Source organism: Haemorhous mexicanus, chromosome 2, assembly GCF_027477595.1.
Source record: "Haemorhous mexicanus isolate bHaeMex1 chromosome 2, bHaeMex1.pri, whole genome shotgun sequence".
NCBI classification, from domain to species: Eukaryota; Metazoa; Chordata; class Aves; order Passeriformes; family Fringillidae; genus Haemorhous; species Haemorhous mexicanus.
Genome location: NC_082342.1, coordinates 114,414,282 through 114,432,940, shown reverse-complemented (window position 1 = coordinate 114,432,940; position 18,659 = coordinate 114,414,282). Strand labels below are relative to the sequence as shown.

The 18,659-nt window shown below is 46.9% G+C and overlaps 1 protein-coding gene across 7 annotated transcripts in view; it reads left to right on the top strand.

Moving 5' to 3' along the window:
- BCOR (BCL6 corepressor) overlaps window positions 1-16,850 on the top strand; it is an 82,110-nt gene extending 65,260 nt beyond the window's left edge. For all 7 annotated transcript variants that reach the window (XM_059839980.1, XM_059839982.1, XM_059839981.1 and 4 more), the window contains 5 exons: window positions 5,876-6,042; window positions 12,830-12,975; window positions 14,102-14,179; window positions 14,389-14,539; window positions 15,727-16,850. In XM_059839980.1, the coding sequence (XP_059695963.1) occupies window positions 5,876-6,042; window positions 12,830-12,975; window positions 14,102-14,179; window positions 14,389-14,539; window positions 15,727-16,021 (837 nt within the window). In that variant the 3' untranslated portion in view covers window positions 16,022-16,850. The remainder of the gene's footprint in view (window positions 1-5,875; window positions 6,043-12,829; window positions 12,976-14,101; window positions 14,180-14,388; window positions 14,540-15,726) is intronic.
- The last annotated feature ends 1,809 nt before the right edge of the window (window positions 16,851-18,659 follow it).

Genomic DNA, 18,659 nt, shown 5'->3' with positions numbered 1-18,659 from the left:
AAATCTTCTTCCCAGTTCTATAGGTGGAGATTCTGCGAGATAGCAGCTTTCGCTTGGGTCACTGAAAGTTGTAGCCCCTGTTCCCCTGCTGCTTTCCCCTCCCTGGTGTGGGGTTTGGAGGCAGGTTGCTGTGGGAATGACTCCCCACCACTGCTGGGTCAGCTGTCAGGGATGCAGGGTGAGCAGCATCCCGCGGGAATGAGCGAAGGGTAAAGTTTTATTGGTAACCCTCACTTCCCTTTAGATACAAACCATCTGCAAACAGAACGAATGTCTTTTTTTTTTTTTTCTTTTTTCCTCCCAAGTAATCTTTATGGTGATCTTTAATGAGCTGTATGTTTTCTGCTTTTGTTGTTTGTGAAAAGCGTGTAGTTTAGGAAAAGGGTTTTATTTTTGTTCTTCTCTCCAAGGAGTATCTGGTATGTGACACAGGATGTAGCGCTTAGAGTGTCCTCTTGCATGATCAGACACATCATAGGAGCACTCTGCATGCTTTATACTCGGCGTCTGGAGCTGCTTGGTGTAGCTGGAACAATGTTGTCTAATGAAAGGGGCCCCCTGTTGCTACAAAAATCAGAAACCGATGAATCCCTTAGCTCGGCCGTTTTGAAGCGCGCTTTTATTGGGGAAATATGGGCATGTAGGTATGAGCGTCGTTGCTGCTCGGTTTCAGATCTGGTGCAGAGGTGTTTCATTGCAGAGACTGACTGCTGCCCTTGGCATGGCTGCCGGGTTTGCTGTGCTGCTGAGGGGGCTGCCTGGACCTTGGAGCTGGGCTTGAGCCCCACATGGCAAGGTGGCATCAGCCCAGGTCCAGGTAGGGCCTACCCAGCCTTGGGGATTTGCTGAAACCTTGAAATGCCCTTTGTTTGTGTAGCTGGAGAGAGCTTTGTGTGGAGCAAGGCCTTGTCCAGCTCAGGAAGGCAGGGTTTGTTGGAAAGGTTTTGTTTACCTTAGACAAAGAGTTCTTCTAACCCAGGGCACTTCAGCTCTAACTGGGAGAGGTGGCTGTTGCAACACGGCTGTGGAATTCTCCGTAATTTAAATGGTTTAATTTTCTATGGGTCCAAAATCAAAATGTGCTGTAGCATGTGCTCCAAGCTATCAGTGTGTATTTTCTTCCTGCATGGGGTCTGTCAGGGTGAGCATGCTTGAGCACTTGTCTTTCTGTGGCCAACACCTCTGCTGAGCACAGCTCAATGGGAGCAGCTCCCAAATGTAGTGATGGGCTGGCATCCTGCTCAAGCAGGGGCCCAGGCTCTCCATTTGCTTTGATAGCAGGAGCTCTTTGCTGTCAGATTGGCTGGTTGCAGAAAGCTGGGGATACCCAGGCTCACCAAGGTATCATTGTGAGTAACGTACGCCACCATGCCTTCCCATTATCAGCTGGTTGGGGATTTTCATTTTCTGACTTGAATTCACCCAAAAGTTCAAGTGAACACCATGTATTTAATAGGCTTAAATACTCAGCTTGTTTAATTTGATTAGTCAGGTGTTGTTGACCATGCAGCAATTGGTTCTGTTGCTGGTAGAATGCAGGGCAGGGGAAGAGCCCAGTCCGTGCACCCAAACTGCTGCCAGAATCTGATTGTGTTTTTTGAGGCTCACTGGTGGGTGGCTGTGCCACCCTGTTGGAGCTGTTTGACCCATGGTGAGCTGTGATAGTTGGATCATCCATGGAAGCTCCATAGCTGAGGGCTTTTTCTTAATAGTGATGGGACTACTGCAATTAGTAGAAAGTCAAATTGAATTTCCTCTGTCTGCACAAAGAATGAGAATGGTCAAGAAGTAAGACATTCCTCTATGTTAAAAAAAAAAAAGAAGAAGAAAAATCTGGATGAGTCAAGGTAACATGCTGGTCTGTGACCTGTGGCAAGTACACAGATCACTTTTCTGCCACCCCTGTTAGCAGGGCAGCAACCTCTGGTGGGCACATGGGGCTTCCCTGGCGGCTGTGATGGCAGCCCTTGGCCAGCTCCGTGGCAGGGGAGGCAGATGAGTTTGCATCATCAGAGCACAGCTTGCAGAGGGAGCGAGTGCTGATTCAGGAGTGGGAGCTGGAAGCGGCTGGCACCGCAGGGCACCACGGAGCCCTGGCAGGAATGCTGTACTGCCCTGAGACCGGATGAGCTCGTGCCTGCCCTTGGCAGCCTGCCTGCCTTTGCAGCAGGGATGCCCTGAGGCTGTGCAGAGATCCCACTCCAAAGCCTTCAGCAGGCAGAGGTGCTGGCAGGCTGTGTGTATCACTGCCGGACCCGTGGGGAGCCCGAGTGCTGCGAGGCCATGAGCTGTGTCCTGCTGTCAGTGCCAGTGCTGTGTCCTGCTGTCAGTGCTGTGTCCTGCTGTCAGTGCCAGGGTGCAGATGTGCCCCAGGTCACCGCAGGAAGCCGGACACGAGCAGATACGATTTTGTGTGTAAAGCTGACCTGAGTGTGAAATGTCGAAGGAGAAGTGTGGCTCGTGTCTAGTCAGATAAATTGCAGGGCTGCAGCCAGCAAGGCTGCTTAAAGACAGAGCAGCAAATGGTCTTCAGCCCTGGAAATCCCTGATAAAGCTGGTGGGAAGCTTTGCCTTTTCCTTCCTAGGCTTCTGCAACAGGCCATGCCTCAGCAGGATGTTACCAACTCATCCCAATGTATAGCCACTCTCGAATCCCTTCTGTTTTCCCTATTTGAAACAAATGACTTGAGATAATGGTAGTCTTAAAACTGTAATTTACTTTTGTGAAGAGGGAATTACAGGGAGTGTAGAGTCTTTTTGGGGAAAAAAATGACAAAAGGCTTGTGTAATGAATTTGATGTGAGAGGAAACGCTGGCTGTCGTTCTGCCTCATGTTGCTTTTTGGCATGTGTCTGGATTTGCTGGTTTTGGCTGGGGTAGGGTTAATTTTCTTCTCAGTGGCTGGTATGGGGCAGTGTTTTGGATTTGTGCTGAACACAGTGATGATAATATAGGGATGTTTTTGTTACTGCTGAGCAGGGTTTACACAGAACCAAGGCCTTTTCTGCTTTTCCTGCTGCCACACTGGTGAGGAGACTGGTGTGCATGGGAGGCTGGGAGGAGACACAGCCAGGACAGGTGGCCCAAACTGACCAAAGGGATATCCCAGACCATGTGACTTCATGGATCAGAGTATAAAGTTGGAGGAGAAGGGGGGGAACATTTGGAGCGATGTTGTTTGTCTCCCCAGATCAGTGGTAAGTGGGATGGGGATATCTCTTGGAGATGGCTGAAGACCTGCCCCACCATGGGAAGCAGTGAATGAATTCCTTGTTTGGCTTTGCTTGTGTGAATGGCTTTTGCTTTCCCTACTAAACTGTCTTTATCCCAATCCATGAGTCTTCCACCTTTGACCCTTGGGCTTCTCTGATTCTCACCCTGGTCCTGCTGGTGGGGGAGGGAGGGAGTGGCTGCCTGGGGCTTGGCTGCTGGCTGGGCTGAAACCATGACAGTGGACTTGGAAAGTTCCCTGCCAGTTTGTTATTAAATCCTTCCTAGGAAGGCAGTGAAATCAGCAGTGTGTGGTGTGTGATGGGGCATTTAAACACACATGAAGGCAGGGCTTATCCAGGCACGGGGAGTTCCCAGTGTCACTGCCACAGGAGCAGGAGCTCCAGAGCCCCATCCTGCCCCTGCACAGCTCCTGCAGGGCTCCTGCATCCTGCTCAGGAATGGACACCACTTCAGGAGTTTGGTATGATGCTGGGGGCAAGTGTTAAGGCTCAGCATATAATGACTGACCCAAGGGCTGTGTTTTGAGGCTGGGTGTGGGGGATCAGTGCTTCTTGGGGCCTGGGGGATGCTGAGCTCCTCCTCTGGAGAAGGAGTACATAGGAAGTGTGCAGCTCCTTGCATATGAGGATGGGCCATGCATATGTGCATACTTTGACCTGGCTGTTTGCAGTTTGGCTAAGAAACTGCAAGAAGCAGAGGTGGAGGTGTCTGGTTATGTTGTTCTAGTTTGACTCTTTGGATTAACTGTGAGTGATTTTCAGAATGCTGATTTAAGTAGAGCACCTGAACAGACATTAAGTTCCCCTGTGGCCCTTTCACAGCCTTCCCCAAACCTTAGCTTGAGAAATGCTTGTGAAACCAAAAGTGTGTTTGTGGCACCACATGTTCCTGTATTTGGCAATGGTGGCTAATTTTTTTGTAAATTGAATAAATCATGTTAAAAAAAGTTAATGAGGCATTTAATTAATTAACAATGTAGAGTTTTATGGTCTTTATGGTTACATTTTGTGGTTAATGACATTCTTCTTATAGCCTCTTAACACAGAATTGCCCGACAAAATTAGCTTTTTTGTCCAGTAGTAGGTATTCCACCCTAGGACGAGTCTCTCCTTTTTACAAAAATAGATGAAACATCTTTTATTTTGAGTTGCAAAGTCTATTTTAAATGGTAACTGCATACTAAAAGTGGCACTGAATAAAGCAGCTGCTTCTGCTACCTATATCCATCTGCTAATTTGCCTGGCAGGGTGGTCTGCTTTGAAGGAAAATTCATACCTCCAGAGTATAATTTTGCACAGCCCTTTCTTGTGGGCTTGAGAATGTGCAGGGTAAAGAGCATCCATTGTGGACTGATTTTTGGCCTTTGGGCTGATTAGTAGGAGTGTTCAGAGGCCCTTTTTGGTGAGAGGTGGGACTTTGGGTGCATTGGGGTGGGTGGGTGCATCCCCCGTGGCATTGGAGGGGATGCTCTGGAGCCTGGGACAGGCAGCTCATTAGCTCTCAGCTCTAGCCTGGCTGGTGAGGGCCTGCTAAAAGAGCAGCTTCATGCTGTATCCTGGATACCAGCTCTTGAGTCAGGTGTACCCAGAGCACAGATTATTGCGGGCTTTCCGGTTTATTTTGAAACGGGAAGAATAAATGCGCTGCGCCCGACGTCGTTTAATTCTCCTGCTTTGGCAAAACAAGCACTCGCCCCCTCTGTGCCATTTCTGGCTTTGCAAGGATGTCACTCAAATGCAAAATTAATGGTTTACCACTAATCTGGGAACGTGGGGGCTATTTTATGCATTGAACATCTCTTAGAAATGTGTTTTGTTTTGTTTTGCCTTCTTTTGCATCCGGCACAAGTCGAGGCAGACTTGCACCATCCCAAATTTTCGGTTGAGTGATGGAGCAGTCATTGTTCCAAGGCTGCAGGGCAGCGCAGAGCTGAGCCTGGCCCAGGCTCTGGAGCGTGGTGGATTTGACTGCAAGATGAATTGTGTTAAATTCCCGTGGCTTCCTGCAGCGCCGGGCTCCTTATTGGAACCCAGCACCTGGCTTTACTTCTGCATGCAGAGAACTAGGATGGGTGAAAATGGGATTTCCCCAATCTCGATAGAGCCAGGCTGCTTTTTGTTTGCTGATAGCAAACCATCCTTTGTGTGTCTTAAATGTGTTTTGTTTTGGGTCATGCACTTTTTCTTTTAAAATCAAACTGACGTTGGCGGTGCTGCTGTTGCACTTGTAGAATTTTCTGTTAAAAAAATGCAGATGTAAGAGTAGCAACCCTCCCACTAGCTTTACGTGTAGAAGTTCTCAGAGGTGGAATACTGGGAGTTTTGTCTGTGAAATTTTTGTCTTCTCCCTCTGTGACAGTTCCCGATGTTGGGGGTTACAGGGTCCTGCAAGGCATGGAGCTCTCTGTGTCACTTTGCTCAAATTAGTCTGCTCAAGGAAGTCTCTGCTGTGTCGCCTGAACAGACAGGACTGTCAACAGCTCCCCCTTTTATTTTCCTTTTGACTGACCCATCTCCTAGAGGGTAACTTAGCATATCACAGGGATTTTGTCTTTACCCCCTCTCCCCCCTCTTTTCCTTCAAGCAGAGAAATCTGTGCATTTACCCAACAAGAAGTAACTCTGTTTTCTTCCTTTTTCCAGGAGGTGGTTCTGTACTGTTTGGAAAACAAGGCTTGTGACGTGAACCACCGTGACAACGCGGGTTACTGTGCCCTGCACGAGGCCTGTGCCAGGGGCTGGCTGAGCATCGTGCGGCATCTCCTCGAGTACGGCGCCGACGTCAACTGCAGCGCTCAGGATGGAACCAGGTGAGGCCCAGCACCAGCTCCTCTCTGCCTCCCTTCCCTCTGTGCCTCTCCTTTATGCTCCCCTTGTGCTGCCTCCCCACTCTGGAACGCTCAAAGGAGGTCACAGAGCCTTGCTGCTGGTCCTTGGGCAGGGGCGTGCAGGGCTCCGTGACCTCCTCTGCTCTCTGGTTAATAAAGCGCTGGGGACACGCTTCTGTTGTGACTCGAGTTCAGGGTGATTTCTTTTTGATTCTGGGAATTTTAATAAGTTGTGCTTTGGTCGGTTTTTGTTAGTCGGTGGAATTGCCAGCTGCAGGGCAGGAAGGAGTGATACTTGAGCTGCAGCCCTGCTCATGTGCCCTCCAGGTCCTTTGAGCTGTGCCAAAAGAGTGGAGTTAGCCTTGTTAGCAGGGTTACTTTGGAGAGCACTTCAGGCTTTTGTGGCCATCGGGTGTGCGAGTCCTGTATGTGCTGTATAAAAATGTTGTTTGCTGAACTGTTAAACTATCTGCTCGTTTGATATTTTGGATTTACGTTTTCTTTTTTTCTTTTTTTTTTTTTTTTTAAATCCCGAATTAGCCTTTTTTTAGTTTCCTTCACATAATAGTAGGGGTGCTTAGTTCCTGTGCTGGCAGAATAGATAGTGAGCTTTTCTCTTTAGCTTTGTGGAGAAAAAAATGCTGCTCTGGACCTGTTTTTAAGCTTCTTGTGTATCTCCTAAAGCGCCTCTTTGACCACCTCTGCGAGGCTGACCTTGGGGTAACTTGTCCTGAGCATATGCAGAGCCGTTATTCAGTCTGTGCATTTTGGGGACAGGTCTTTGTATTCTGCGAATCTCCTGCAGCTTGTTATCTTAAATGGTTTATCGCCTTCCCTATCACCATCCAAATAGCCAGGGAGGTAAAATTAGCGTAACTAAGAGCCTGCTTCTTTTGTTTTTAAGCTCTTTATTTATTAACTTGGAAGGGAGGAGTCAGGAAAACAAAAAGAGGTCTGGTTGGGATGGTCCATTAAAAGTTCATGATGGTCCATTGTTCCCGGCCCATCACCAGCCCATCACAGCCCAAAGGAAAGCTTTTTGGAGAAACATTAAAACCCCGACTGGATTGTCAGATTCCTCCTCTGTCGCCCACGTCTTTGTAAAGAGTTCTGAGCTCTCCAGGCTGACAAACAGCCTCGCATTTTCTGCTGCCTTCAGCTTTAATATGTGACCTGTGCAACAGCGGTGAGTTACCGTGAAAAGAATCCTAAATTATTTTTGTCTCACTCGCTGGAATAACCTATATAGAAAATTATCCCTGGGAAGCGTCTGAGCAGTCTTAATCACCCGCCAGTTCAGAGTCCACCTTTGATTTCTAGTCACAGACAGAGCTGATTTTCAAGAAAGAAACTTGGCCAGTGTACCCTGAAAAGTTGTTCTTGGGAAAATGGATTTTAGAAGCGAACATAATGATGATCTGATCATAGATGGCAATGTCAGAACTCAGCGTGCTGTTGCCTCTCTTTTCTGAGGGCAGACTTACTTTTCATTTGGAAAGCTGCCCAAGAGACAGCAAGAATCCAAAACACAACTGATACACAGAGGAAAGATGGTCTGAGTTGGGCAGGACAGAGAGCAGAAGTTTCTGTGAGGAACTTTGGATCTGTGTAGTGCGCTGCCTTTCGGCAGGGTCAGACTTCTCTGTCTCTGTCGAGTAAGGACATTCATAAGAGAAGTCCCATTTCTCTCTTCAAGATTTTTCTTCTTTAACTTTTAGGATGAAAGATGTGTCAGTCTTCCTCAGGTGTGTTGCTTTTAAAATTAAAATCCAGAACATGTTCAACCCTTAGAAATACAGTAAAGTCTTAAAAATAACAACAAAACCCCCCCAAACAAACCGGGAAAAGTGCACCATCAGAGACTTGTCCTTTTCCCCTGCCTTTTTAATGACTGTGAATTGGCTTTTTATTTTCCCCTCTGCCACCTCACTTATCCAGAGGTACTTTTGGTGGTGCTGCAGAAGCTCTGAAGCCTGCAGCCAGTGGCAGTGGATGTGTGTGGTTCTGTTCAGCCTGTTTTAATGTAGAGCAGCACGGAGGAGTGATGTAACTGCGATGCAGCTGCGTGTGCTGTGCGAGCACAGCTGTGCTGCCGAGGCAGCCTGGGGGGTCACCTGGAGCTCTGGGCTCTGCTCCTTGCTGCCTCTGCCGTCGGCTTTCTGGAGGACACTCTGAAAAGTTGTGGCTGGTGAGGGTATGGCTTAGGTCTGTACAGGATGCCGGTGTGAACGTGGAGGATTCAGGAAAGTTCTGTGAAGTCTGTGCCTCTCTCAAATGCTGCGGGTGCTCTGATCATCGTGCTTGCTCTGCGGGTGTGTGTTGGGATGAGGCAGGCGTTCAGCCTCTGCTCCCCGATGGTATCAGACATCTCGGTGAAGCCAGAAACAAACAGAGCGCCAGTCAGGTGCAGGGGCAGGGAGGAGACAATGTTTGGGAATGGTGCAGTCCTTCCCTTCACCCCAGCTCGGCACAGGATGTCCCTCTCTGCCCTATTCACAGCACATCTGGCTAAATGTGGTAGGTCTTGGATGTTTTTCCCCTTAAACTCCATGCTGATAGACCACATGCAGGGCCTGCAGACCCTGAATACACAAGCACTCTGCTGCTCAATTAGTGCCTAATCAAAGATTATTGTAGAACCCGGAGATCTTTAAGACCTGTCTCCGAGGTGCTGCAGTCACTAAGGGCTCTTAATCGTCTTACCTATAAATAATAATAGACCGTGCTTAAGAGGTGAGAGCTTCCCTTCCCCGACAGGACTCCAGAAGTGCGGTAGCTCTGCTAGGGGTGTTGGAACTGACATTAGCAAGGCTGTTTGCCCCCTGTATTTGGCCTTATCTCGCTGTTCTTCTCCTCCTCTTAACTCTGCAGCATGCCCTAGCTGAACCCTTGCCATTATGGAAGCAAAGCCACATGCCCATAATACAGACATCCCCTGCCTGTTAGCCAGGGCTCCACGTTGCTTCAGAGTGCGCTCGCTAGATTCTCTCTCTGCAGCCAGTTTTGCTGTATCCTTCCCGCTGGCAGCTGATGAGCTCAGCCTTTTTTATTTTTTTCCCTGCGAGGACCATGCCAAGATGGCTCTCTTCCTGTGTCCTTTCAGCTGGTCTTGGCAGAGCCATACCTTCCAGCAGCTAATTGCGTTCAAGGAGAGGCAGCCCAGCATGCGTAGCTGCCCTCCTGCAACTCCTGCCCGGCCTCTTCCGTGGGGCAGCCTTGCGTAACAGAGCGGGTGGGAATACAAACAGAACGCCAAAATATGGCATTGCTCGGCGAGTTACAAGACCTCTTACTGCAGTGGGGAGAGTTCTGGTGGTGCCTGAAAGGCTGAGAGCAAACCCTGACTGGTCTAAATAGTTTATAATTTTGGTGGTGGAATGATAAACCCCCAGTGAAATGTTTTCCTGACTCTAGTGGAAGTAAAAATAGTAGGAAGAATTCGGCAGTACACAAGAGAGGGTTGAGATGTGCGTCTTTTGTAGGATATTGCAGCTCTCGAATGTCCCCAGCTCCTTCTGGGGCCTTTTGAAGGGTTTGTTTTAGAAACGAGCTGTGCTACGTTAACTGTACCATTAGGGATAGAGAGTGTTTATTTCCATGATGCTCAGGGTGGAAGAGATTGTATGGCAAAGCAGCCCAGGAGAGGACTCCCAGGAATCCTTTTTTTTTTTCACATCTGAAAAAGTTGCCTATTCCAGTAGTTCTTGCATCCCACAAAGAGGATGGTTAAGCTCTGCCAAGACTGAAGAATACTCCCTCCTCTGCTGGCTCTGCTGGGAGAAGCAAACAAATAGCTGTGCCTTTGCATGGTCTCGCTCGTCAGCTTGCCAAGAAGCTGTTCTAGCCAGTAAAAGAGTCTGTCGGTGCTCTGTTTTGGCCTTTTCTCCCTTAACTTATCTATGGGGAATCTCCTTCCCCGCCCTCCCCCCCATCCCTGCCAGGATTTTCTTTGCTTCCTTCTATTTATTGTTCTTCCTTCTTCCGCACTGCCTTACTACGCCTTTCCTTCCCCATGCCTCTATAAATTCCCTCTCATGCCCAGGCAGCCTCCCTGTGTACTCTTAGATGACAAATCTGGTTCTGCCTGCCCGCCACCTGCCCTGCTGCCTCTGTCTGCAGCCCCACGTTGGGCTTGGTGACCTGTGAAAAGGCAGAAGGAGGTTCCATCACAGGGTTATAGCCCATGTGCTGCAGTTTTTCCTTCCTGGGGAATGCCCAGGCACCCTTTAATAAACTCGTCTGAGTGTCGTTAAATCAATTGGAGCACTGGGCGGTGATTTAGATGCTGTTTTTAATAAGTTAAGGGATCATCTTGAATTCATTACTGCTTCAAAAGCCACTTAGGTAAGTCAGTTTAAAAAAAAACAAAAAACAAACGCAAACAAGAAAACCCACAAACCAATAATCCCACAACACTCCTCAACTGCTTCCCCAAACCAGAAAACCGTAATTCTGAGATAAAATTTAAAAGGAGTTCAAAATTAAAGACTCCAGCAGAGCGAGGGAGTGGGGGATAAAGAGCATTGCCAGCACTTGGCAACAGCCATAGCTCTGATCTGCTCCTGGTGCCTGTTGCCAGACTTTCAGCCAGGGATGCTTCATGCCCAGTGGGGGACAGGAGGGTTTGCAGCAAGGCTGACCTTTCCTGCTGTAGGTGCTCAGAGTGCCATGACCCAGCAGCTCAGGCCTCAGATGCTTGCTGACAGCAAGAAACATTTGATACTTCTGCAGCCTCCGTGTTGGCACCTCTGTTATTTGTTGCCTCCTGCTAGGTGTCACCTGGGATGTGACACTGTGATGTAGCACTGACCAGATCCTGGATGTGATGCTTCCCTGTGGGGAAGCACTGAGTCAGTAGGTGGAGGTGGGAGGGTGAGACTTGCAGGGGAATCCTGGGAATGTTGGCTCCTCCAACACTGTCTGTCTCAAAAGCATCAGTTTCAGTGTTATTTTAGAGGCATTCCCTCAGAAAGTGATAAGGGATATCCTGATGCTTTGCTAGTGACTCTCATGGACCTCTCTGGTCTTAAAATGTGAAGGTGGCTTTCCAAAGAGTGGTGTGTTGGGCTTTGAAGGTATCCACGTGTTCTGCTCTCTGCTGCCAAGGATCTGAGGATTGGCACAAGCTGGGCTGAGGACTGTGCTCAGCAGCTCTAGGGCCACCTGCTTCTTCACTCTGTTGGTGGCATGGGGTGTATGAGAGGCAGCATGGGATAAACCCTCTTTCCATAGGGAACAAACCACCAAGTCCCCAAGTGCACCTCCTCAAGTCAGTATATTGTGCACATGTCAAAACCAATATGACATGCAGCTTTCCAGCAAGATGGATGCAAGCAAGAACCCTTCACATGTAGCAGATGTTAGTCACCCTAAATCACAGCCTACTGGAAAGTGCTTGGGGTAAATACATCTGGAACATCTTTTTGAGACTTGCCAGAGTCACCCTCCTCCCCTTCCTACCAGCAGTGCTGTGTGATAAATGGGAAAACGGTGGTGTGCCATCCTCTTCTGACTGATTTGATCCTCCCCTCCTCTGTCCTGAGCTTTCGTGTGTGCCAAGTCATGCCAAAGCAGTGGTGACTTTGAGGGGACATTGCCCTGAGAGGCAGGAGTGGTGGGATGTGACCTCCTGGCAGGAGGGAGTTGAAGCCCTGGTTGTCAGCCGAGTGCTGCTTGGCAGAGCCGGAGAGGTTCACTTGGCTGTGCTTCCGAATGACTTCCCCTGGTAACATCACTGTGAAAGCTTTCCAGGAAGGCAGTGTGTTTCTGGTGAAAGTCCTTCCTTGCCTTTTCATACAAGCTCCCTTGACAGCCTTGCTGGGGGCAGCAGTGTTGAACAGTGTTGCCCAAAGGAGGAGCATTGCGCTGAGCTGGACTGCCGTGATCACTGCCCATGCATTGGACTCTGCTTTTAGTTCCCTGCTCTTGCTGTCTGAGGAAAAGATGGGATTTTAGCACATCTTCATTAGTCTGAAGGGTAATATGTTCTACTTCCAGACAACTCCCCGTTACGTATAATCAATTTTAAAGGCAGAAGTTAATGCGATTTATAATTAGCGATAAGGAATTCTAAACCTGGAATTGCAGGCCTGTGTATTAATGAATAACCCTTCTGAAGGCTCACAAAATCTATGTCGGGCTTGTATAGATTGCTCATGCCGCATGAAATGCTTTAATTTCTGGGTGGACTACACTTAAAAGAACATGTTTTTCTATTCTCTGATTAGAAGGGTTGAATTGTGCCGCAAATATATTTACAAGTACTGTTTAAAGAGGATGTTCTGCACGGAAGTTTAATTCCTAGCAAATTTTCATAACTTATTTCTGTGTACATAATTTAGGAGCTTCGAGTAACTGATTTCCCTGCTTGCCCAGAGGCAGGCTGAATGAGCCTTGCTCCACAACACGCTGTTATATGGCAGAGATTTGGAACGGTAGAGTGACTTGCAGCAAAATGATGTTTGTGAGGCTTCACACAAACTCCTGCTTTCTGTTACAGCAGTGTAATTATTTTACTGTCCCTCGAAAATGTGTACTGCAAGGAGCAGACGTAACAGAAATATGTGCCCTGAGCAGTCTGACTGAAGACAAGAGGGGAGGGGGATGATGTGCAAGTAGAACCGACAGTAAGATGATTGGCAGCTGTATTAATAGTGTTACTTTCTATAAATAGCTTTGATCTACAGTCAGAAGTTTCTTGTCAAAAATATTTGCATAAAACTTTTGAGTCAAAATGTAACTCTGTGGTTTTTATTTGATTTCACACCAGACCAATCCACGACGCGGTGGAAAACGACCACTTGGAAATTGTCCGCCTGTTACTGTCCTATGGTGCTGATCCAACACTGGCAACCTACTCTGGGAGGACCATTGTGAAGATGACCCACAGTGAGCTCATGGAGACCTTCCTCACAGGTCTGTGCCCACCCTGCTTGGGGCTTTCTGGTCCTGGCACATGGGGGCTTGTTCCCTGTCCCCCAGAGTCCCTCCTGCCTGGCAGGGGTGGCTTCATGCCAAGGAGCTGTGGGGTGGGCTGGGCTGCAGTAGCTCCCTCTTTGCCTGCAAAAACCCAGAGGTTGCAGGTGGGAAGCACAGCCATGCTTGGGGGCTCCTTCTAATTGAAACTCTTAATTAGTCATAGGGATTATTCCACTGTCAGATTTGATAGGTGGGTAGGAGGTCAGCGGGCTGTTTCGGTGCCTTCAGCTTTCTGCTTGAAATGAAAATAAGAAACTTGCCAATTCAAATAGCTGTTTGTTAAACATACTCGTGTTTTCCCATGGTCTTGCTTTTTATCTTAGACTATTTTTGGTCTTGCCAGTTCTGCCTTGTTTTATATCTGAAATACTGTAAAAATACATTAAAGGCTTTAAACATATCCATGTTATAACATGGTTTTAGGGTTCTTTTTCCTCTTAGTTTTGGATGAAGACACTTGCATTCCCTAATAACTTACCTCTGAGCATGTTTACGGTGTTCATAGTCCATGAGTTTAAATACTCATCTGTTTACCTGTTTAAATGGTGTAGTATAGAAGGCACACAGGTGTTTCAGGACTCCAGTAAAGTCCAGTATCTTTGACTTCCTAGCATCCTGGATCCCAGTATCTTTTCACCAATTCAGCCTGTAAATCTCCCACATTATATCTGTGGAAAAGAACTACATCTTCTGAACATACCTGTGTAGAAAAACCTTTTTCATCTGTTCATTTGGGGCCACAATTTCACCCTCAAATTGCTGCCCAGAATAATTGTGAAGGCCAAAAACTGTGGTACACCCTATCTTCACAAAAATAAGATACTGCCCTCAGTATCTGAAGCTTAATGTTGGGTCTGTCACCTTAGGTGATTATTTGATGTGGTGGGTCATTATTTGTTGTGGGGGGATGGTGTATATATGCTGTTGTTTGCAGCATGTGTGCCAGGAGTGTGGTGTGGGATTTTTTGATGGAAGGTGCTGAGGCTCTGTGACTTGCGGTCTCCTGACTTGCCAGCTTTTTGTTCTCATCAGTATGTTTTTGTTGTTGTTTTTTCCTCTCCAGAGTATTTAACTGACCTGCAAGGTCGAAGTGTTGATGACCCTGGTTTGTACTGGGATTTCTATGGCAGCTCTGTGTGCGGTGAGCAAATGTTGCCCTTTATTTCTTTGTATGCAGAGACTTTAAAAACATGGGGCACGTGGGGGTGGGGGCTGTTTTGTTCTGTGGTGGAGGAAGCTGGGAAGGAAGCAAACTGATTTTGTTTACAGATCACGTTATTGGGGAAAAAAAGCAAGACCTGCAACAGTCTTTTCATTGCTGACTTAGCACCTTTATTCAATTTTATTTAGATCCAAAAGATGAATCTGGATTTGATGTCTTGGCAAATCCTCCTGGCCCAGGTGATGAAGATGAAGATGGCTTCAGCGATGTGTTTGAATTTGAATTTTTGGATGAGCCTCCCTTACCGTGTTACAACATTCAAGTGTGTCTCTCTCAGGGGTAAGAACAAATACAGATTTTGGGGTAAAAACAGCTGGGATGATCTGCTTGGGCTGGTGGCAGTTTGTGTCGGCGGGGAAGAGTGTTTGTATTTATGTAACATAAATGAGAGATCAATACTGTAACTGCTGGTGGTTTTTTGGAAATAAACTAAGAGGAGGTGAGAGAGGAAAAGGCTGATTGGTCAGGGCTGAGTTTTTACTGCCATATTCCAGAGCAGGACAAGCGACGTTTGAACACAGAAAGTCCTTTCCTCATCCCAGACAGGCATCTTGTTTATAACTTCCCAAAATAGAAGTGCTTCTAGCACTTAAATTTGGGTATGATGTTTGTATGGTGTTTGACAGTGTTAATTTTATTCCATGGGTTTTTCTGTTCTGCTGCTGAGTGGACACGCTTTTGTGGATGACAAAATGACACCATTAGTGCTTTTCTAGACTTTGTAGCAAAACTAGTTTAGAGCTCTGAATTGGAACAAACAAATAAGTGTCTTAGGGAAGATCCTATGATACGTACTAATAAGCAAAGACCTGGAAAGTTGTATTATCTATTATATTCAAGATATAAATTAGATTTGTTAGTGGCTGTTGTTCACCATTTGCACCAATTTTGATGACAGCTAGTTTTAAATATTGATCATGCAGGAGTGTGGGGTTTAGTATGTTTTTGTTACATGGGTGATGGATCTGACTTAATTCCCTGAAGTGGACAAGCACAAAGATTGAATTTTAAAACTGTGTTGTTTATCTGACAAAGAACCAACTTACTGTTGACTTCTATTTAATATTGTTCTCTCTGGAGGTCAGGGGTGCTGAATTTTGTGGTTGTAACTATAAGCCATCTCCTTATTTGTGAAATGAAAGTTGGGTTCAGGCGGGCTAACCTTTAGGTGCTTGAGTTGGGGTGGCTGCTGGCCCACAGGGGCACTGAGGAGCCCAGGTTTTATAGGTCCCAGTGCCCCTGCATCCTGGATCTTCCCTTCCCAAAGCTGCAGGTAGCAGTACTCTGAATAAATATCTACACCTGCTCATCTGGTATTTTTGGCCCCTGTGCACCAGGCTTGATTTCAGAGGGATTGTTTGTGGGCATGGGATCGGGGAGGGTTTGTCACACAGCAGTGTGGGGAAGAGTCAGGAGTCCTGTGAGCTAATGTCAGTTATTGGAGCCTTTCTCCTGTGCTTCCACAGACCACGGAACTGGCTTCTGCTCTCGGACGTGGTGAAGAGGCTAAAGATGTCATCTCGCATCTTCCGCTGCAACTTCCCCAACCTGGAGGTCGTCACCATCACGGAGGCAGAGTTTTACAAACAGACTTCCCTCAGCCAGTTGTTCTCTTGTGCTACGGACCTTGAAGCTTTTAACCCAGAGAGCAAAGAGCTCTTGGACTTGGTGGAGTTCACAAGTGAGCTCAAGACTCTGCTGGGCTCCGAGCTCCACTGGTTGCACCCGCACGAGGAGCCTCCCTTCGACATCCTCTGGTGAACCATCAGGCCATTTAATGTACAGTGCTCTATACAGCTACTCCTTTGTGTATATGTGTTCAAATGAAATTGTTTCTGTAAAGAAAGGACACTATTAAATATGAAAATATCTTTCCTTTATATAAGAGATCTGAATTCCAGTTGGATGGATTTTGGAAGAATTTTTTTTTAACTTCAATCAGTTTTTACAAAAATTGTTATATAATGTTTCTTTAAATGCACACAGGCTTTGGGATAAGTTTGTTATTACTCTGAACACATTTTTTTTTTTAAAGAACACCCACACACATTGACTTTGTTTCATGCAAAGCACTGATTACACAGAACATACTTTTTCTAGGTGATGTGATCAAAGTCGTGTGGCTTGTTTGGGAGGTAGAATTCAGTAAGGCACTTGGTGATATTATTTTCGGTTTTTTTGTTTACAGAATTACCTGCTTTGGCCAGGTAAGCACTATTGAATATAATTCAATAGTTTGTAATATAAATTAAACCATATCCATACGCATCAACTAATTGTAAGAACTTTTATATCCTAATTTAAAAGCTGTGAAATTTAGTTTTCACACATCAAACCGGATTGTTTATATATGTTTAAACATTTTATGCTCTTTATTTAAAGAAGACTTTGAACTATTTTTTCTGTACCTTGTAAAATATTGAAAAACTAACATATGTTGAAGTTGCTTGAAACTGTACATAAACTAAATTTTCTGAATTGTGTGTTTATGTTTGAGATCTGTGTTTTAACTTTGTAAGTAAATCTTCTGCCTTTGTATTTATATTTTACAAAAATTTTCTTAAAGGCAATAAAACTGTTGAGAAATGAAGAGGCTAAAGTGACTCCCATTAACTCTGTGCCTGGTTGTGACACGAGCTTCATCTCATTAATGCCCATTAAAGGAGGGTGGAGTTTCCAAAGTGGGGCAGGGCTGGTAGAGGTACAGGCAAGCAGCTGATGAAATCTGGGGTACACTCTGTATTGGCTTTCTAAATTCCATGTTGCAAGAAAACATCAGGTTTGTGCTTTTGGTGGGACAGGGGTTTAAAAGTGGCATTCACAATACTTTCTGCACCATCTCAAAGAACTGTGAAGAGGTTCCATCATTTTCCCTCCTTTGCCATCCTTTTAATTTCAATTGGCTGAATTCTCTTTTCGCTGGAGTCTGCAGAGTGGAAGTTAATAGTACCAGGGGAAATGCTTTCGTTTTAGTGTGGAGCATGAAACCTATGAGCACATTTTGGGAGGATTTAAAGGGACAAGGACCAGAATGTCACTTCTGTGCTGCTCTGGAACTTCTGTCTAAGAGGCTGGGCTCCCTGGGCTTGGACAGATCTTCTCTGCCTTCCCCTTGTGGAAGGAAATTTAGCTGTGAACTCAAACTCCTGAGTTTTAATTAGGGGCTGTTATTAAGAGTAGTATGTCTTAAGACAGCCAATTGCCTCTGAGGTGTTTAAACTGCACTGCTCTTCTGATGGGGGCCAGCACCCCACCCAGAGAGTCTTGAGCAGAGCACTGGTCACTCCGGGAAAAGCATCTGGGAAGAAGTTTCTGCCTTGTCCTGAAGGCTGGAGGTAAGGGAGAGCATTTCTGAAGGTGCCCTGGAGGGGAAGACTCAGAGCTGCTGCCTCTGGTGGTGTGCTGACTGTGAGTCTTTAGCCAAACATTTGTACTGTGTGGCTTTACAGTGGGGCTGTTCCTGTGGGTTAGGTGGTTTTGTAGCTGAGCCAAGAGGTGAGAGAAGGGTCCAAAAGTTGTCTGCTGCTGGATGCTGAAGTCTTATTTCTGCTCAGGACAGGGAATTTTTAGTCCTAACACGTCTGCCAACCTCCTTTTTCCAGACTTGGGGTAAGGAGAATGATGGTCTCTCCTGCACAGCTTTTATGCGCATGCTGGATTTCCTTTTCAAAGTCTCCAGCTTTGCAAGGAACTGAAACACAGGCACCCCTACTCTCCAGTGCAATCTGCTTGCACCCCCTGATTTTCCCAGATAAAAGGGGGCCAGAAAATAAAAGGCACAACACTAAAAGCAGCTGTTACAGACACCTTTTTCTGATCAGCTGTGTGATCCAAATGCTTGGATGGGTTGAGCCGGGTATAAATCAGCTTCGTGCCCCTTCCCGAGGTGTGTGGCACACACCTCATTTCTCCCCGAGCCCCTTGGGCAAACAAAAGATTGTCACAGCTTCCTCTTTTGGCCAGCTCCTCCAAGGAATCCCGAGCACGAGCATCTCTGCTTAGTCAGCTTTCCCTGCCTCCAGCGGGTACAGTTGGGACTTCTCCATGCTGGCTCCTGCCTGGTGCTCAAATACAGTAACAGCCTCATGCTGCTGTAATGTGTGTGTGTGCCTGCCCCAGGCGCCTGTGCTCTAAAAATAGGGCGGTGGCCAGGGACACCTGATCCCAGCGCTGTCCCTTGACATAACAACCCTTTTATACTCTGGCGTGTACTTTTTTAAAGGGACATCGCTGTGTGAGGGTGCTTGAGGGAGCACAGAGGGCTCAGCGAAGCAGGAGCCTGGCTTGGCTGCCCCTGTGCTGGGTGCTTTGGGAGAGATTGTCCCAGGAGAGGCTGGATGCAGGTGTAATTTTGCAGGAGGCAAGGCCAGGGAGAGTTATCTTGGGAGAGGAGAGATGG